This window comes from Ursus americanus, chromosome 8, assembly GCF_024610735.1.
Source record: "Ursus americanus isolate L20-20 chromosome 8, mUrsAme1.1.p, whole genome shotgun sequence".
NCBI lineage: Eukaryota > Metazoa > Chordata > Mammalia > Carnivora > Ursidae > Ursus > Ursus americanus.
Window position 1 is genome coordinate 63,018,791 of NC_142134.1, and position 21,649 is coordinate 63,040,439.

At 35.8% G+C, this 21,649-nt stretch overlaps 1 protein-coding gene across 6 annotated transcripts in view; it reads right to left on the reverse strand.

Moving 5' to 3' along the window:
- TBC1D19 (TBC1 domain family member 19) overlaps window positions 1-21,649 on the reverse strand; it is a 150,628-nt gene that overhangs the window by 97,555 nt on the left and 31,424 nt on the right. For 2 of the 6 annotated variants that reach the window (XM_045799270.2, XM_087864241.1), the window contains exons 2-4: window positions 15,504-15,576; window positions 14,499-14,544; window positions 8,439-8,514 (exon numbers count right to left, since the gene is read on the reverse strand). The exons of 2 other annotated variants lie outside the window; for them this stretch is intronic. In XM_045799270.2, the coding sequence (XP_045655226.1) occupies window positions 8,439-8,514; window positions 14,499-14,544; window positions 15,504-15,576 (195 nt within the window). Of the gene's footprint in view, window positions 1-8,438; window positions 8,515-14,498; window positions 14,545-15,503; window positions 15,577-21,649 lie in introns of those variants that run through there. 2 more of the 6 variants (XM_087864244.1, XM_087864243.1) reach the window with 2 other exon arrangements.

The following is a 21,649-nucleotide window of genomic DNA, read 5'->3' on the forward strand; positions in this document are numbered from 1 at the left end:
AAGAAACACATCACTTTTGTTGTGGGGGTGGGGAAGATAAGACAGATACACAAATAACACGAGACAGGTTCAAAAAGTTCACAAGGGCTATATCAGCCATATGCCGTACACACAGAAAGAACAAAAAAGAATAAGCAAGGAAACGGGAAGCTAGGTATGTCAAAACTTCTGGTTGTTAATAGAATACAAACCACTTTCTTTAAAGCCTAAAAATACTGAAAGAAAAGTAACTCCAGGGGTTCACCATGTCTTCCCCATCTTCCGTTCCATACTTATGACACAATGCCAAGGTCAGCAGGGCTTTTCCAAGGGTACCCCTTAGAAGAACTTCAGTCAGATGACCAGAGAGGTTATTTCCATAGAAATCTTGGGTAGTCCGAGAAGTCATTTCTATAGACATCAGAAAGAGGAATAGAATTTCCTGACAATGAGGGGAAATCCAAGATGAAGAAAGTGGTTGCCCACAACCTGGGTTATCCCTTAGGTTCCCTCAAGAACTCTCATCTTAATTCAGGGTATTTATTCATTCCTTTGTTTACTTGCTGCCTCACTGACAGACACTGTATGGAATGCTTTCTATGTGCCAAGCCCAAAACTATGACCAGTGAGTAAATGTCATAAGGAGCAAATGACCGTTTAATACAAGAAAGAAACTTTCCAATAAGTAGAAAGGCTTAACTGAAGTGGCTTAAGTTATGAAATCGTGAGTTCCCTGTTTTCTCTAGAAGTACTTAAGCAAAAGGACATGAACATCAGAGGTTGGGCGAGATAAACTTGGACCCACTTCAGCTCCGGTTTATAGATACCTTTTCTCAGGCTGTATCTGTAGAGGTGATTAAATAAGCCCAAAGTCTCAAAAATAAATGCTCGAAGAAAAAAAAAATCATAGTCCTGTGCTATTATTTAAATTAAAATGTCAAAATATATTTAGCACACACAGAAAAAGAAGTGGAAGCGGCAAATCAACTACTGAGAAATGACAGTGCACTAATGCAAGATACAAAGAAAATAATGGTTTCTACCCAAAAGACTTATGAAATAAATAAAGCTTTAAAATGCTATTTAAAAGAAAAATGAATGGCCTTTTAACATTTAAAATGTTTAATAGGAAGATATTACCTTTTACCCAAACCCATATCCTCTCCAAATGAAATTACTGTTGCCTTCAAATCAGTTTCCCTAATAATTGGAATCTATGGTATTAAGTCAAAGGATTTCAAGAGTTTTATAAATAAGGTAATTTCTAAGCCATGAGAAGCAAAAAAATTACAAAAGACTCACAATTGTACTGAAATCTCTAATTCGGTATTACCTATTGCCTTGTTACTTTTTTATAACAATTTAAGTAAATAAGTCTTTAAAAGCCATATAATTCAGCATGCAAAAAACTATGAAATTATAAAATTAAAAAATTATTTCCTTCACTCTGAAAAAAATTAAGCAAAATAGTTATAACCCAGCTATCTAAAGGAAAAAGATTTTAGTAATTCTCTGACTATAAAAGTAACACATTTATTCAAGACAATTTGGAAAAAAGAACAGTATGTAAAGAATAGAATAATAAATAAGTATCCATAAATTTCTATCAGCCAAAAATAACCACTGTTAATATTTTGTTCTCTTCTTTCATTTTTTCTATGTGTGTACAATTGAGATATACACGTGTGTGTATACATATACACATGCATATACATATTTAGAGTGGAATTATATTGTTTTATATTTTGCTTTTTCCATTTAAGATTATATTGTATACACTTTCCTATTTCATTATATTCTTTCAAAAATTACATTTTTGATGCCTGTATAACATTGTCTTTTGGAGATACCATGCTATATATATGCAAACCCTACAGTTATTCATTTGGATTCTTTTAAATTTTTTAATATTATCATGAACATAAATTTCTGCATTTCCCTGATTCTTCCCTTTAGATAAGGTTCTAAAAGTGGAATTACTAGGAAAGAGGGTGTGAATATTTTCTAAGAGGGCACATTTTCTATTTTGTGTTTATTCAATTCATCCATCATTAAAAAAAAAATAGCTACTGAGCATCTGCCCTGAGGCAGGCACTGTGCCAGATGTTGAAGATACGGTTGTGAAAAGAGAGACACTGGTCCTGCTTCACCGAAATGGCAGAATCGAGATGATGATATAGACAACCCAAGTACTGTGGTAGGAGGTACAGGGGGACTGGAGAACTGGAGAAAAAGAAAAAGTACTTGAGAATCTGAGATCTCAGGGTCAGAAAGCCTTCCTAAAGAAACCATCATGTAACCTGACACCTGAGAACATGCAGAAGTTAGCCAGAATTTGTGGGATTTGTGGGGAGACAGTTTCGGCTGGAAGCAACAGCATGAGCAACAGTTCTCCTGCTGGAACAACTGACGGAAGTCAAGTATGATTAGATAGAGAAGGCTGATGGGTGTGGAAGTGGGCAGGGTAGTGCTGGAATGGGGAGGAACAGTGTGAGGACATGAAAGATAAGACCCGAACGGTAAAAAGGAGCAAGATCATTTATAGTTTTGTAAGCAAAAACAAGAAGTTGCAGTTGTATCCTAAAAGTCGAGAAAGTTTGGAGTTTTTTTAAAAGATTTTATTTATTTATTTGAGAGAAAGAGAGCACGCTTGCATCTGAGCTTGAGCAGGGGTAGCAACAGAAAGGGAGAGAGAGGGAGAGAGAGAATCTCAAGCAGATTACCCACCAAGTGCAGAGCCCCACACAGGGCTCGATACCAGACCATGAGATCATGACCTGAGCCGAAACAAGAGTCGGATGCTTAACCAACTGAGCCACCCAGAAAACCCAAAAGTCTTAAGAAATGGAGTGACAAAACAGAAGGCAGAAAGATCAATTAGGAAGAGGATGAGAATTGAAGTCACATAAAACTAACAAAATTTTCATTTTTATTTAGGTTACTAGATTGACAGAGAACTGCACAAATTCAACCACACAGCATACCTTGAATTTGTCTGAGCACTTCTGGAGTGGATAGAGAAACAGGCTGAATATCATCAGGCAGTACAGATTCTAGAGCCAGACTGTCCAGGAGGAAATCCCAACTCTTCCACCTACTAGTTTTGTGAAATTGGACCTATCTAAGATCCAGAGAGTAACACACCTCACAGGCTTGTCATGAACATTAAATGAGTAAATACTTGTAAAGCACTAGAATGGTACCTGGCACATAATTAGAGCACCACGTTCTTACTAGTACTATTTCACAAGAAAATTCACATACTTATATTTAATCACACACTGATATCAGTTTCTTCAAATACTGCTTTCTCTAAAGCAAAGTTGTTCTCAAATTATTTTACATGGATATAGGGTTTCACGGTCACATAAGTTTGAACAACACTGGATTAAATAAAATTAAACAGTTTCTTTACTGCAGAACATCTTGGAGTCTTTAACATGCCAAAATAAACTGTATACAACAAAATTAAGGAATATTGAACTAAAACCCAAAGTATAAAATAAACATCCATGAGTCCACAGTGATATAATAAATAACTGGGGGGAGGGAGGCAACTCATCCGTGCAGAAACACTCCAAATAATTTCTGTAGAGACTCTCACCTCACCGAGGCTGAACCTAACTGTCTCACCTTACATGTGAACCACAAATAGTGACTTCCTTCCAAAGAGTAGACTATACAAGGGGGTGGGGGCGAAGAGCGACTTTGCAGTGAAGTAAACTCACAAGCCAGGCGAGCCACGTCATCAGCGGTGCCAGACCATGCTGACTATCTATACCCTGTTATGATGTGAGGAACATAAACGGCACTTTCTATCTGTGGTCTTCCTCCAAGAACCTACCCGCCCCCGAATCTAATCATGAGAAAAACATCAAATTCCAACAGAGGGACATTCTACAAAATACCTGACCAGTACTTCTCAAAACTGTCAAGGTCATCGAAAACAAGGAAAGTCTGAGAAACTGTCATAGCCAAGAGGAGCCTAAGGAGACATGACAACCAAATGTAATGTGGTGTCCTGGATGGGATCCTGGAACAGAAGAAGGACACTAGGTTAAAACTAAGGAAATACAAATAAAATATAACCTTTAGCTAATAATAACATATTAATATTGGTTCACTGATTGTTAACAAATGTACCACACTAACCTAAGATGATGTTAATAGGGGAGACTAGGTGTGGAATCTATGGAAATTCTATAATAACTTTTTAATTCTTCTGTAAATCTAAAATCTTTAAAAAAAATCAAGTCCACAAAAGAAATCATAAATAAATTGTGATTCTAGGAGTGAAAGTTCCAGCACAGGGAATATAGTCAATGATACTGTAATAGCACGGTATGATGACAGGTGGCGCTACACTTCTGGTGAACGTCATAATGTATAGAGTCATCAAATCACGATGTGGTACCCCCGAAACTATGCTGAATACCCGAAACCCTGAAATTAATGTAACATTATGTGTCAACTATACTTCAATAAAAAATAAATACAAATAAAAAAAGGATATTTAAAGAAGGAAGGAAGGAAGGAAGGAAGGAAGGAAGGAAGGAAGGAAGGAAGAAAATCTGTGACCAAGAGGAAGGCAGTGTGGTCCTCAATTTCTAAACTTATTTGTCCACAGAACCCTTTTTTGTGGAGCATCTCTCAGGGCTAGTTTCAGCAGAAAACAACCTGGGAAATGCTGATGCAGTATAAGAAACCTCTTTCCCTCATCAGCCCAGAAAATTGAACACCAATCTAGCTTGCCAAAAACTGCAGAGAGCTGATTTACATCCCAACTCTGAAGACACAATCAAGAGCTAAGTGAAGTTCAAATAACTCATGAAACTTTAATAGGAAAAAAAAAAAATCAAAATTTTCCAGGCTCCAGTTCCAAAATATTTTCTGCCAACCTGTTTTACTGAATAAAAGGGGAAAGAAATACTAACTGGATTTTTTTAAAGTTCTTTTTGATTATCAAGAGCAAAGAACAACTTAATAAGGAACCGCCTGTGCCCAGGTCCTCCCCAGTGCTCCTACGGAATGTTTTAGCCATCTCCCCCACAGCACATAGCACTTTCTACCTTACATTACAACCATTTATGCCTATGTCTTCTTTCAGCGATTAAACCATGAGTTACCATAGGCAGAATCTTTATCTAATTTCTTTCTTTTTTTTAAGATTTATTTATCTATTTGAGAGAGCAAACGAGCGAGCAGGGGGGAAGGGAAGAGGGAGGCAGAGAGAGAAACCCAAGCAGAGTCTGCACTGAGCATGGAGTCCAACATGGGACTCGATCTCACAACCCTGAGATCATGACCTGAGCTGAAACCAAGAGTTGGACGCTTAACCAACTGTGCCACCCAGGCGCCCCATATCTAATTTATTTCTGAATCTTCATAGCACATAGTAGGGTGTCTTTTAGCAGGCATTCAGTAAAGATCTTTTAATTTGAATATCACAATAATTGGTAGAAGAGATGGCAAGGGCCTTTACTATTAATTTAACATAAACGTCCTAAGTTCTTGCTACATAAGGATCAGTATGCTAGATGTAATGGGTGCACAAAAACGTTTTTAAGTTGTTACTGCTTTCAAGAGGCTTATAACAAAAGTCAAAAAGATGTACACAGAAATTGCTATAATAGAATGCAATTTGTGATAAGAACCGTAAAATGACAGTGTGCTACAAGAATCCAAAAGAAGGAGAGATCCTTTTCAACAGGGATGATAACCATCTTGGAGAAGAGATGTCATCTGAGCTGACCCTCACAAAATAGACGGATTTTCATAATACTAACAAGGCAGAAAGAGCTTTCCGGGACTAGAAAACAAAATAAGAAAAGTGCTAAAAGATGCAAGAGGGAAAGGCAAAATGATTCACTTGTAAGGGCACATAGAACAGTTATAAGACAGCAGAGATTGATAAAGTGGAAGTGAATGTTCTTAATACTAAGTGGCAAATATTAAAAACAGTTAAATATTTAAAATGAGAGAGAGAAGTAGAATTAGGAGCTATACAAGCCTGAAGAACTCTGGGAAAACCTAACTGGAAAGCAGATAATGCATGATGAGTAATAATAAAAGGACTGACAGGCAGCAAAACGAATCCACTGAAAGACAAATAAATGGATTTAGATTAAACTGATGGTAAACACAAAATTCATGTGACTTTCCTAAGTAATTCCACAGTTTGGGAGAAGAAAGTAGATGCAGAAGTAGCCTTAGGCTGAGAACTGGAATGGCAGGCAGAACAGAAGTCTAATAGGGCAAGAGACGATGAGGTGCAAGGGAGCACGCTGATAGAATGGTAGTTTTACCATCTGGACTAAGGAGCTTTTGTGCAAAGAGGAGAGAACTGCCCAATACAACCGGGAGCTTGAGAACTAGATGACTCAGGGAGAACAAATAGAAGAAGATAGCTAGACACTAATTGGTAGAAGAGGTATTTAGTGTGACCACAGTTAAAGAATCAATTATTTCAACAAATCGTGTTCCATGAGCTAAGCACTGTGCTGGATGTCAAGGAGAAAAAAACACAGTCCCTGCTCTTAAAGAATGAATAATGTAGTGCAGGGATTGACAAGCTTCCTGTAAAAAGACAAACAGCAAATATTTTAGACTTTGTAGGTCATAAGCTCTCTAGGCAACTACTAAACTCTGACATTGTCGTGCAACAGCACCCACTGACAATATCTAAATAAATGAACAAGATTATTTTCCAATAAAATTATTAATTCCTATAATTTTCATAGGTCACAGAAATTACTCTTTTGGCTTTTCAGCCAGTTGAAAATGTAAAAAATATTCTTAGCTTGCCAGCTGTTTAAAAACCGGAGGCAGGGCAGATCTGGCCCATAGACTGCAGTGCACCAAGCCCTGCGTTAGTGTGTGAGTCTGGAAAGAAAAGAGAGGAGTCGCATATATCTACACACAACACATACACTTACCCTTCATATGTGCTCTCAGCAACAAGCAGTAGGTGTGAAGAACGGACCTATTATTTACCTCTCTACCTCTTCTTTTTTTTTTTTAAAGATTTTATTTATTTATTTGACAGAGAGAGAGCCAGCCAGCGAGAGAGGGAACACAAGCAGGGGGAGTGGGAGAGGAAGAAGCAGGCTCCCAGCGGAGGAGCATGATGCGGGGCTCGATCCCAGAACGCCAGGATCACGCCCTGAGCCAAAGGCAGACGCTTAACGACTGCACCACCCAGGCACCCCACCTCTCTACCTCCTCTTTTTCCATCATGATAGGAAAATAACTTCAGTATCTTCTTTCCTATAGCTAATATGCTAAAACTGATACTTTCTCCAAACCCTTTGGAAATTTTCAAATTTCACCAAAAAAATATTCAGACGTAATCTTTTAATTTTTTTGAGTTTATGTCTTTACAATAAAAGATCAAACAATTTTTCACACATGTAGCATTTAATGAGTATGCTTTGTGACATATCAATAATATTGTCTGATTGCTAGACCTAAAGGTACCACCCAGAGATATGGATTATATTACATATTTCCTCAAAGATCTCCCTGTTATTGCTTCTTTTCACCATCTGATTTTGAGACCTTTTCAAATGAAAATAAAAGTTGAAAAATAAAAAAGCTGCCTCACATCCACTGCTTGGATTGTGATAACTCAAAGCAGCAGATTATCTTTCAGGAGCAGAACGAACCACTATGATAACTGAAGCTGGGAGATGGGTTTACGGGAGTTCTTTGGGGTATATTTGAAATTTTTCATGATAATCTCTGAGACTATGATTGAGGAAGGTTGACTCTGTGCTGCCCATTAAACCCCTTGGCAGCGGCAGTCAGAGAGTCACGCTGTACCGCGAGGAAGGCTCGCAGGGGTTACCTCGGAGGCAGGTGCGTCAGGCCACACTGAGGTGAAGAACGGTGACGGAACCTCAGTGTCTATTTTAACAGTTCTTTACGGTTTTCTGTCTAAAATCATTTCTTTTTTTAAAGTGAATTTTAGTTATTTCAGCCCACTTTAGAAAGCAGGTTCAACTGAGTTCTGTGACAGAATACAGTTAGTCCATAGCGCCTGCTGTGAGAACAAACCTATTTCAAATACAGTATCAGTATGACCGGCTTTGAAAGCCAATATTTTAAAGGAAGAGTGAGTCGGTTCATTCCCATCTTATTCTTTTAATATCACAGAGCATGAGAAATAAATGGTCACATAATACTTTTATCACATTTAAAATTTCAGGCCAGTACAGTACTTGATTTTTTTTCTTCCTTCAACTCAACATTTTCAGGATTACTGTAGTTAAGTAAGTGCGCTCCTTGGTTACTGAAAGTAAAAAGGAAGAGCATGCAAATACTATTCAAATCGTTGGAGTGGTCCTTACCCAGGCTTCCATATAGTGAATAATATATACTCCTGATACCAACGAGGATCTTTCATTCCGTATTACATAACTTAGCACGGAAAAATAAAACGAAAATGAACAATAGCCAACCTGTGCTTTCCTCATGTAAACCAAAGGTTCTTTCAGATGTTCAGGAGGTGCAGCAGGATGACTAGGTAAAGGAAACCTAGGGACAAAAAGAGGCAGCTAGATATTGTACATTATTTTGATAACTAATTAATTCTCTTTGTTAGAAATCACTTACCTCTGTGGTCCATGTCATAAATGAAAAAGAATATCTGCTAGCAATTCAGTGTGTTTACAGAAGGTACAACAACATAATAAAGTTTTCTTATCCTACTAATATTGTAGTTTTAGATTAGCAATTTAATTACTTGTTAAAAGTTGAATTGCACAATAATCTGAATTCATAATTTGAGGTAATTTTAAAATTACTTAGCTTTGTAAATGCTCATGTAAAAATTGTCAGAGCTGTTATTTTTAGCATATAAATATTGTAACATTTAGAGGAATTTTTTAAGGTTGAAAAAAAATCCATGAACTTGTTAACATATCAACTGTTTTCATTTCTCCCAATTTCCTTTTCCATATGATTATATATTTTTTACATAGTTGAAATGATAATGTAATTAGTATCTTTCAAAAGAGCCATGTTTTACTATATAATACATGAATTTAATAAAATTTAAAAATGGTAATGTCTTATGGATTCTTTCTGTTTTAAGTAACTTTACATTCATATTCAAAATGTACTGTTTTTATTGAGCAAATATTATTCAACAAATATTTGAGCTATTCTAGATACTAAGTATATGGTAGAAATTGAGATAATATCCTCTGTTCTCATCTACCTAACATTCTAGTGAAGAAAGACAGTCAATAATTAGAAAAAGAAACAAATTAATAGAACTATATCAGATAGTAATATGCACCATGAGAAAATGAGAGCGGGGTAATGAGATAGAAGTGATTTGGAAGGGTAGGTGTCTAGGGGAGCTAATACTTGAACTAAGACATAAGTGAGAAGGAGCCAACCACACAAAGATCTAGGGGAAGAATATTTCAGGCAGAGGGGCAGCAAGCCCAAGACCTGAGTTAGGAACATTTGGAAGATTTAAAAATCAGAAAAAGCCAGAATGGTTGGAATATAACAACTGAGACACAGAGTGACATGAAAGCACAGAAAGCGCAATAGGAAAACATAACAGTTCAACATTTACTTAGAGATTCCAGTCTCTTTCACGAGAACAAATAACTCCTTTTGAAATTAGTCATAACACCTGTTCCTCTGGCAAAGTAACCATGTTCTAATACTCAAGAACCATACACTGAATTTTCAAGAAATGCCTCATCCAAACTGGAACACCAGCAGGTAAAGTGTTTATGCTACACCAAGCTTAATTACACCTACCCCAGGACTTAAGAGTAAAATGCTCAAATGTCCAAAGGAAACATTTCTGGAATAGAAAAAGCAACCTGTTCAACCCGATTTCTAAAAGTTTCACTATCTCTATCTAATTGTTTTTTCCACAAAAATCTTACTCCATGTACCTAAATAAATTATCCTTCCCTACTCACAAATGAAAAAAAAAGGTAATCTATATATACCTCAATATTTCTTCATATATGCAAGACAGCTTAAAAACCATATATTTCATACCGTTCATTATATCATTTGTAAGGGACACGTAGTTTAGAATGAAATATTGTTTCAAAATCTTTTCATTTTAATAATAATTATTTCTAAATTTAGTAAACCTTAGAAATTAAGGATTGAAACTTGAGAGCACTTACTGGTAATCTTGTTATTTAATGCACAAAGAAGTTTATCCATAAATAGGTAATAAGAGGTGGCAACCCAAAAATCAATTAATGTTAATCCAAAATCAAGTTAGATTTTTATTCATTCAGAAATATTTAGTGAGACTCTACTAAGTGTTTAAGGTAATAGAAATAGATCAGTAAACAAAATAGGCTAAAATTCTGTCCTTGTAGAGCTCACATTTTTATATGAAGAGATGAAGGTTGAAGAAACCTGTACATCACTCTTGACTCCTGCCTTTTCCTGTCCCCTAAATCCCCGGAAATACTTCTCATCTTTTTCCACTCCACTGACACTTAAACCAACATCTCTTGCCTGTGTTCATCTGACAAGTTCTTAAGCAGTCTCCCCTCCTTCCACACCATTTTCAACCTCTTTGCCAATTTGTCTGGCTATTTAGCCAGGAGCAATGTCTTTCTTATTCACCAGTGATTGTATTTCCAGTGTCTAGCATAATGTGCGGCACATACCGGATAACCAGGACATTGCTGAGTGAATATAAAACACAAATATGATCACGTCATTACTACGCTTAAAATTCTAAAATGACACCCAAATGCTCTTAGGATCCAGTCTAAAAAAGCTTTGAGGGGAGCCTGGGTGGCTCAGTCGGTTAAGCAGCCGACTCTTGGGTTCAGCTCAGGTCACAATCTCATGGGTCATAGGATCAAGCCCCAAGTTGGGCTCTGCACCCAGCGTGGAGTCTGCTTCAAAAATTCTCTCCTTCTGCCCCTCCCTGGCACACGCGCCCATGTGTTCTCTCTCAAATAAATAAATCTGAAAGAAAGATGATAGATAGATAGATAGATAGATAGATAGATAGATAGATAGCCTTGAGGAAGAAGCACACCCCCAGCTACATATCTGGGATCATTCTTCACCATGTCCCTTTCCCAATACACCCAGCCATACAACTTTGCTCCTTCAATGTGCCACACTTTTCCACTTCTAAATCTCTAAGCTTGTTGCTCCCTTCTGCCTAAAGCACTTTTCTTCTCTATTCCTTTCCCTGACTAACTCTACCTTAGCTTTTTGATCTCAATCTGAATATTGTTTCCCTTGGTAAGCCATCATGACATCCCCGACCTGAGTTTAGTGCCTGCCCTATGTGTTCCTTGTACTTCCTCATCTTGTACTCATATTGTACTGTAATTGCCTCCTTAAACTATGTGTGCTGCACTGAGACGTAAGCTCCATGAAAGCAAAGACTAGCCAGCTTGTTCATTATCCTCAATTCCTAGCTCAGGGCATAGCATATAACAAGTACATTTAAAGTAACACTCAAAAAAAGGCAAAGAACTATGTGATTAGGACATTTTGGAATTACTCTGGTCTACTGCCTGAGCACTCTTCCAACAAATGCCATGAATGTCTATAAAGACTTAACCATATCTTGTGGTCTAGTGTAAGGTACCCATTATCTAAAATCTTTCCATTTTTGGTCCACTACTGTTCAACATTCACACCTCTCTAAAGTATGGCAGATGTCCGCATATATCTACCATAACAGTACACTATGTATATATTTTACTAATATATACCTATAAAGACTTTAAAAGGGTTTATTTATATTCCTTAAAGGAAAATGATAGGCAACCTACTTTTTTATCAACTGTTCTACACAAAGTACGATGAAAACTAAGACAGAAAAAAAAGGCGCATGTTCCATGTAAAGACTGTCTTAATTAAATCTTTTTAGTAAATTTAGGATTAGTAACTACTGGGTATCCTCAATTCAACAAATATTTATTTTGTGTTAGCATTGGTCAGTGGCCCAATAACTACCTACCCACTGACTCAATACCATTTATTTGAAGGTACTAAAAGAAATATAAAATATAATTCTTGTTTCATAACACTTTTAATCCAGGCCGAGAGATAAGATATACACATATGTGAGATGTAGTAAAACACATGTTCTTTGGAATCAAACAGCTGGAGGTCAAGACCCAGCACTACCATTTACTAGCCATATGATCTTCAGTAAATTATTTAAGTAGTTTAAAAACGCCTCAGTTTTCTCTTCTGCAAAATGGTTATAATAATAAATTCCACAATCATAGGGTTGTTGTAAATATTACATTCCATAAGGCAATGTATTTAAAGTGCTTAGCACAGTGCTTATATAAAATACTCATTTAATCATGTCAATTGCCTATTAAATATTTACACAACAATAATTAAATAAGCTTGATCCCATGACCCCAAGATCATGACCTGAGGCGAAACCAAGAGTCGGTCACTTAATTAGGACTAAGCCACCTAGGCACCCCAATTAAGTGGTCAATCTTAAGAGGGAAGAACTAACATAGGCTACAATTAAAGTTGCAGATAAATAACAGAATACAAAATTTTTCTCTCTCTTTTAAACAAGAATTGGACAAAAATCTTCAGCATGGTTACTAAAATGAAGTGAACAATTTTCTGGTATCATCTGTATAGCTCATGTGTCTACACCTTTATTAGGTAAGAGTGTATTTTTTTTTTCTACTCTATTTAACCTAGTGAATTCTTCTACTTTACTTTTTATATTCTTTACTTGTCCATCTAATGATTTCTGCCAAGGAAAAACCCAACACAATATATTAAGTCCACTTTATTCTTTTGATTTATGTTAGGGGAAACACTTCTCCACTCTGGATGTGTCCTTCCCTGTGAAAAGAGCTCCATTACTGTAACATTCTTGGCCTCTCTCCAGGGCTTTACTCGCTACGCCACAGAAGAGGTTTAGTGCCTTATTCAACTTTAAAATTTTGGAATAATAAACTGAACACGCTCACCAATGTTATTTAACTGCAAGGTTAAGTCTATATAATTCTGGAGTTCAGTTAAAGGACTCATTTTGCTCTAGCACTAAGCTGTGTCCTCTTATCCAGCCTTTATCAGTAATAAAAGTATAATTTTGATTTTTGTTTTATCTTATTTCTCAATTTCTTCAGAATCCAAGTGAGTAAAAAAGGTAGTATTACTTACTCTTTCAAAAATCTCAACAAGTTATTAAAAAATATTTATTTAATGTCTATTGTTAGGATACTGAAAATAAGACAATGAATGAAATACTGACCCTGCCATCAAGTAAAAAGGCACTCACTGTTCACTCACCAAACAATTTTCAGGAGTGGATTAGACTACAAAAATAGTAATCACCAGTAATATCTCCTCAGATAAGAATCCACTGTTTGCAATTACACATAACCGGGTGCTTTTATTCCACCAGTATTGGACACAAAGACACACAAAATAACAAGCTTCCTGTGTAACAGGCAAAGAGATAAATCACCATGTTCATATTAGTTTAAGTAACCGGTGGCATCTCTATACATATTGTATATTTAAAACCTTACTTATCATGATAAACATCTATTTCTGGGTGACTAGGACCACGGGTATGGTCACAGTCAACTTCAATGAACAGGTGACACTTATATATGATTTATCTAAGAATCTGTAAATCAACTGGGAAAATGGTGACAGGCAAAGAAGTAAATGCTAATTTTTAAAATGTGTGTCTAAGCATAGTTCCACAGTCCTTCATCTGAGTCTCTTTATTTTAGAACAGTTCTCATAAACTATATTCCCTTGTTTCCTAGTTAACAGCAGATTAGAAGGGACAAATTAGAAACAGAAGTGTTAGAATCTAGAGAATGCTAGAGACATAGGCACATTGGTAGCAGTTTAAAAAAAAAATGACAAAAGAACTCCATTAGACTATAAACTCCATGAGGGTAGGAATTGATTTCTTGTTCTATACTATGTTCCCAGTGCCTAGCATAGTGCTAGCACATGGTAGGTGCTCAATAAATAACTGATGAATAATGGAATATTGAATAAACTATAAAAGCTAACTCTAGATCCTTATTCTTTATAATGACAAATAGTTTTATACACCTCAACAGACTCTAAGGGCAAGTCCATATTAACAGAAATACTGGTTTCCTTAATAATGACACCAATTTCGCAAAAAAAACAAAAAGTTAATTATATTTAGAATGATTGCTTTATAAAGACAGAAAAAGGGTAATATCCAAAATGGCAACAATAAAAAGAATGTTGATAAGCTTCAGTTATCTGAAATATTAACTTATTTCCCTAACTACACTGGATAAATGAATTGTTAATATAAAAATTTTGGTGGTAAAAAACCCCACCTATTCATTATTCATTCCCAGGAAGGACTGTAATTTTTAAATGTATTAACTTACGTGAAATGTTATATAAATACTAATGAAAAATAACAATATAATGAGTGTACATAGCAATACTATATTCATTACTTACAAAGTAAATACAGCTAAACATAACAGTATCTCAAAATAGGAAAAACTCACACACTCAGTTCACTATAAACAGCATTCTGAAGTTTCTTCTCCCAACCTATTTTTTAAAAAAGAATAAAATATATGAATAGATTAGTTTTAAAAAGAAGCATACATTACAATGAAATTTATCTCACTAAAACTCTCACATCATATTCATTTGTGAAAGAACTTTATCAATTGCTAGTTGCTGTGTAAGTGTTTTTAAGGAATTATTTCCTATACATTCACTATGTCCATTGGCAAACACTGAGTAGGAAAATTATCAGTATAACTCTATTTTTTTAAGTAAAACTATTACACCATTTTCTCAAGATGGGAGAAATCCTTCTTCCCATTGCTAGGGTGCTCAATGAGTGCCAAAACAGTGCTGGCTACTGTACTGCTAGTACTACCAGGAATGTGCCAAGGAAAGGCAAGAAACAGCCAGGCACTTGACAAAGACAGATCATAAGCAATTAGTCACCACTAACTAGTAAGTAAACTCCTGAACAACAGAAACATTATTATGAGGTACCATCAGACCAGTGAGCTTGGCTGCTAACTACTTAAACTTTTCTGGATAAGTAAACCACTTAACATCTCAATTTCCGTGTACAAAGGTTGGAATAGGGAACTTCTCTTCCTGCTCTAAAAGAAATTAGGATTTTCTTTTCTTTTCATTGGAAGGATAGAAAAGGGGGGGGGAGGTGTAGAAGGAAAAGAAGCCACAAATGAAAAGTAAAAGAGGAAGTGCTTAGTAAGGGAGATTCTTCATACATTCAGGATGTATTTTGATCAGGAAATAAAGAGCATTCACAACTGAGTAATGCAGTGATTTCCACAGTGTTCCTGAATTTTTGCAGCATTTTATTGAAATATCTGAAAGTTCTAATTCTCCTCAAATAGAAACTTATCCAGCCACTGTTTCACAATTTTGAATGAGTAATTGGAAGGCTGAGGATAAAATATTCCCTCCAAATAAAGTATTTCCTTACTGTGCCTTAAAGAATTAGGGGTGAAAAGCAACTTACAAACCTGATATTTTAAAGAATTCCTTAATATCTTCTTTTAGTGATTCAAGCTTAATCTCAGGTCTCTGAAGACTGGCCTAATTTTAGAAAGAAGAAGAAAAAGAAGAAGGGAAAAGAGAGAGGTCAAAAGTAAGTCATTTGGGTTGATATTTAATATGAACAAAATTTTAAAAAAGAGTGTCCAAATGTGCATACTATTTTACAAATCCCTTTTTGAGGTCAGAGCACTTTGGAATTATCTAGAATAGCTCATAAGAGAGAAGACTTTTTCACCTACTCTTAATATGCAGGATCTATGATGGTACACTGCAGTCTACTCAAAATATAAAAACTTGCAACTTATGAATACTTAACATTTTATCTAAGATTTTTATCTTTATGAATACTTAGTATCTATATTTCTAGTAGGAAAAATACTCAGATTTTATAAATTCATTCTCTTAATATTATATCAAACACATATGGCAGCATTTATACCTAATGACCAAAAACCCAGTTGTATCCCTTTGAAAAGTGTCTACCTCTTCGGATTGCTGCTCAATGCAAACCTTCATTTGTTGTGCATATTTACGGAAAACACATAAAACTAGTAGTTCACAAATACTTATTAGTGTCTCCTTCATCTTCAATTGCATGCTTTCTATTCTATTCATTTTTCACACTGTAATTTTAACAAAAAGTAATAATTTCTCCAACTTAAAATGGTTTTGATTATTTTCAAAGTGTTGATTTTTCATCACCTAGCTCTTTCTCTCAAATTGCAAAAGTCTATTCCTTAAGAAGGCATTAATATTAGGATAACTCATGATAAGCATTTCAAACCTAAGAAATCAAAAATTGATCTTATCTTCCACTCATACTTTGTTCCTTCTCTTCTATTTTTTAATCCTCATCTATGAAATTACCATGCATCAGACCTTCTAAGTCAGAAACTTCAGTTATTCTTAATTCCACTCTAACTCCTCAAAGATTCAATCCCTTTCTGGGAAGATAGCATTGGAGGCAGTGAATTATCTTTTGGTTTGGGTGTTTTTTGTTTTGCTTTTTAATCTCCCTGATTTCCACATAAAAACAGACCAAGCAACTGAATAGGAAAACCAAAATCCATTGGAAAACATTTATAAAACTTGGTGATAACAAACTTAAAATACAAACAGTTGGGGACAAACCAACAGCCACAGACCTATATTATATTAGCATTTGTGCAGGAAAAAGCAGAAGGAAGCAGTGGGATATGTGATGGATGTGAAAACAGGAGGACCCCCAAAATAGCCAGCACTGTTTTCACTGGAACACATGAAAAGCCAATTTTAGAACAGGAGCTAGAACTGAGAGAGGTTTTCCCTAACTGCTTCTAGCAGATGAGGTCTGAAGAGACTGTGGCAGCCTAGCACCTATGAGTTCTTGCCACTGACAAACTAGCGCCCCCTTTCCAGACAAAGCCATACTGAGGAGAAAATACTGATAGAAAAATAAAAACTGAGGATGACAGAGAACCAATGTATTACCTTGAAAACCAGTAAATAAGGGAAAAGGCATGCCTCTTGCCTTTCCTATAGAAACTGCATCACGGGGTAACCAAATAATAAATAAGGGGAACTGTCTCTTGATAAAAAGTATTCCAGCTAATAACTAAAACAGATGTGATATAATTAGAATATCACCATTTTGCAGCCCCTAATAAATAACGAATTCTAGGCATTGAGCAGAAACAGCTGTTAACAATGCCAAAGACAACCAGATATTATGTGCTTCTTAATGAAAGAACACTCCACTGCCAATAGTCATGCCCAAAGGGATGACACCTCAGTCTGATCAAGCCCCTGGTCCAGCTGTCAATTTACGAGTCATACAAAGGACAGAGGAACATGTTAAGCTGCACCATGAGGGTGCAATCAAAAAAATCCAGGACATGAGATATTCTAAAATGGCTCTGTTCTTTAGCTCATAAAGTATAAGGAAAACAAAGGGAAGGAAAGAAAACCTGTAGATTTAAAAAGATATATCAAAAAAACTTCTTTAGGGGTGCCTAGGTGGCTCAGTCGGTTAAGCAACTGACTCTTGGTTTGGCTCAGTCATGATCTCAGAGTCGTAGGATTGTGTCAGGCTCCACACTCAGTCTGCTTGAGATTCTTTCCCCTTCCCTCTTCCTCCCCTCTGCTCCTTTCCCGACTCCTGCTCATTCTCTCTCTCTCTCCCACTATCTCAAATAGATAAATAAATTAAATCTTTAAAAAAAGTTTAAAAATTAAAAAATAATTTTAAAATTAAACATTTAAAAATTAAAAATTTAAGAATTAAAAATTAAAAATTAAAAAATAAAAAAATTATTTTTTAATTTTTAAACTTTTTAAATTGGCAAGACCGAGTTATAGTGTCTTCATGTGAGAAATATACATTTGGTTAAGAAAACTATCAAAAAATGCAGGAAAGTAATTACCATAAAAATCAGGTTGCTTGGGAGAGTGGTGTTTGTGATTGGGATGGGGCAAATGGAGGGGTTTCTGGTGTGGCTGGCAAAGCTTCATTTTTTTACCAGGGCAGTTTTTACAAGGTCAGTCATCTTATAATTGATTACATTATAGGTTTGTTTTATACAATTTCTGTGTTTTATTTTACGATAAAAAGCACCAAAAAAGAAAAAGAAAAATATGTCTCCCAATTTATTCCTTCTCTCCATTCTAAAGTCCCACACTTAAGCCTAAGTCCTCATCATTTCTCATTTGGATCACTGTAACAGCTTCTAAACCATACGTCTTGCCACTTTATTTAAATTGCAGGTACTCTCCACCTGGCATTTTTACACTCCCTTAGTCTACTTTTTCTCCTTTCTTAGCATTTATTACTTCCTTATATACCATATGATTAATGTATTTACTATGTTTATTGGTATATTGTCTATCATCCTGCATTAGAAGTGATAAGCTCCACTAAAACAGATATCTTTCTCTTTCTGTTCACTGTTATAGCCCAAGTGCTTAGAATAGTTACTTTTACATAGTAGGTGATCAATAAATGTTTATTGACTAAATGAACCAATTTCTCCCTTTATTAATTCATCTTCTAGCATTTTCTTCCTAAAACATTAGGAGTTTCCTAACTGCAAATCTCCATAGCATTAACAAGAAATCTAAACTTTTTAACAAGGTACACTTGGCCCTTCACTATGTAGGCCAACTTATCTCTCCAAATTCATCAGCTGCTCTTCCACCAGGCTAACAATAATCTCTCCTTTCTCACACCTTCTCCCCCCAAGACACACTACTCTCTAGTCACAGTGAATTACATTCATTGATCCCCCAACTGTTAAATATTTTAAGGGTTCCACGGCTTTTGTTCATGTTGTTCTTCAGATGCAAGTGCTCCCTCACCACCTCGGCAAATACCTACTAGCTCCCAAGACATCCCTCAAATACCACCTCTTCTCTCAATTTGTCCCTACCACTTCCCTACCACTTCCTTATCACTTCCCTACTTTGTTTCTCTGTTATAGCACTCATCAGATTATACTGTAATTTTCAGCTCACCTATTTTTCTTTTTGATTTTAAATTCAAAGGCAAGGACAACGACTTCATTTTTGCATTTAAAATATTAACTCAGTATTAATTGTTGCTTAACAAAATTATATTGATCAAACCATGTTTTACCCTTTTTATACAATTTCCACCCAGATAAATAAGGAACTTTATAAAAGTTATTTTTAACTAAAGAGACTGTTTTCCAGTCTGTTATTGTTAGGATTTTAAAAGCTGCGAAATCTTGCTCATTATTCCAAAGTATCAAAGCAAAAGGAAATAGGTATTCTTTTACTATGTCTGTATTTGGAAATGACTCTGAGGTAGCAAAATTAAAAGAATTTCAAGATAAAAAATTGACTATTCCTTCTAAACATTTTCAATATTTTAAGGTTGCTAGATCTCCTAGATACATTTTTTAATCAAAGGCAAGCCAAATTCCTAATCATCAGCATAATTATAAAAATCTTGAGAAATTTGGGGCGCCTGGGTGGTTTAGTTGGTTGGGCATCTGACTCTTGATTTCAACTCAGATTATGATATCAGGGTCATGATTTTGAGCCCCACATCAGGCTCTGCACTGAGCATGGAGCCTGCTTGAGATTCTCTCTCTCCCTTTCCTTCTGCCCCATCCCCTGACTCACACTCTCTTGAAAAAAGAAAAAAAAAACTGAGAAATTTGAAAATCAAAAGCAGGCCAGTGACAGGACAACATGGTAAGGCAATTTTCAAACATGTTTTAGCAGCATAAAACTTTTTTCAAATGAAATTTGAACCCAATTAAAAACCCTACTATAAAAAAAAACCCTACTCTATAAGACACATTGAAAGTGATACTAGTAGACAATGAAAATGAGTATTCTCTCATTGACTAAGGTATAATTACATTAGAAATGCATAGCTTTATTATGATATAGCCTCAATATCCAATTTGTTTTTGTATTTTGTTTTGGTCGCTCAACATAAAGAAAAATCTTGACTCACAGAGATAAGTGGTTGCACTTTTAATAGCCTTCTTGGCAATCTCAGCGCACTCCCAAATTAAACTGCTGCGGGAAATCGAAAGAGGAGTACTTGGAAATTTTTATTTTGAAAACAAATTACTGAAGGGGCGCCTGGGTGGCTCAGTCGGCTAAGCGTCCAACTCTTGATTTCAGCCCAGGTCATGATCTTAGGGTTGTGGGATTAAGCCCTGTGTCAGGCCCTGCACTCAGCTTGGAGTATATTTGAGATTCTTTCTCTCCCTTTCCCTCTTCTTCTCCTTCCACTAGCTCTCTAAATTAATTAATTAATTAATTAAATCTTAAAAAGAAAGAAAAAAAATTACTGATATTAGTTATCATAAATATAAAATCAGACAAAGAGCTTCTGATGCTTATGACTGCTAGAACTACACATAACATGATATTACTACCACATGATGTGTCACTGGCTCACTTGTCCCACATTGCTGCAGTACACCATGAAGGGAGCTTCTGTTGAGCAGATGCACCTGTGCTCTGCCTACCCCCTGCAGTAGTATCCTCACTTGCACAATGAACCATGGGCGCACATGTGCAAACCCAAATAGTTTGAAAGACCAGTGCAGAATTATATCCTTCCTCATCAATGACACATTTATAAGTGTCTCTAATATATGAAGATGATGAAAGGAACAGGGTTTTTTTCCTGGGACTTATCTAGAGACAAGTTAATTTAGAAACACACAGTGGATTATGAAGTATTTAATATAACAACAATGCATTTGGAAGAGTGGTACTTCTTAATATATTTTTTAAATTAAGAATTTTTAAATAAATAGGACATTTTCTGAGCCCTTGGGTATAACAGAGCACAATTTTAAAACTATTTGGGACTAAATGAGGATAGGATTGGGCATAAGAAACCTTGAATTATCTCTCAGCTTTATTTATTATCGTGATCAAGTCATTTAACCTCTCTGTATCTCAGTGTTCCTTATTTAATAGGGAAAGTAATACCTGAACTAGGATACTGTGAGACTTAAATAAAAAAATTTTCAAAGTTATTTTTAGTTGGGAATTCCAGTGTAAATTAAAGTTGTATTATAAAATATGAGGTATCCAGATGACAATGGACTAAATGTAAAAGACTAGCAGGAAGGGAGTGCCTGGAGGTAGAAGTTTTTTAGAAATCTACAACAAAATTTAACCCTTTCTTTAAACAAAACACCTCTAACTCACTATAAGAGCTGGTAACAATATGATAAAAAATATAATCCAGGCACCTGGGTGGCTCCGTCAGTTAAGTGTCTACCTTCGGCTCAGGTCATGATCCCAGAGTCCTGGGATTGAGCCCCACGTTGGGCTCTCTGCTCAGTGGGGAACCTGCTTCTCCTTCTCCCTCTGCCTGCCACTCCTTTGCGTCCAGTCACTCTCTCTATATATATCAAATAAATAAATCTTTAAAAAAGTGAATATATATATATATTCCAGCAAAAGTGTACATTACCCTACATATATTCTTCACCCATTTATTTATGTTGACATTTCTGATGTCCTCCACCATTCTGCACTCTAAAAACACATGACAGTCTCTGCCCTCACTGCCCCTGACACACACACACACACACACACACACACACACAAATTCAGTTTCTTTCTACGTCCACCAGAA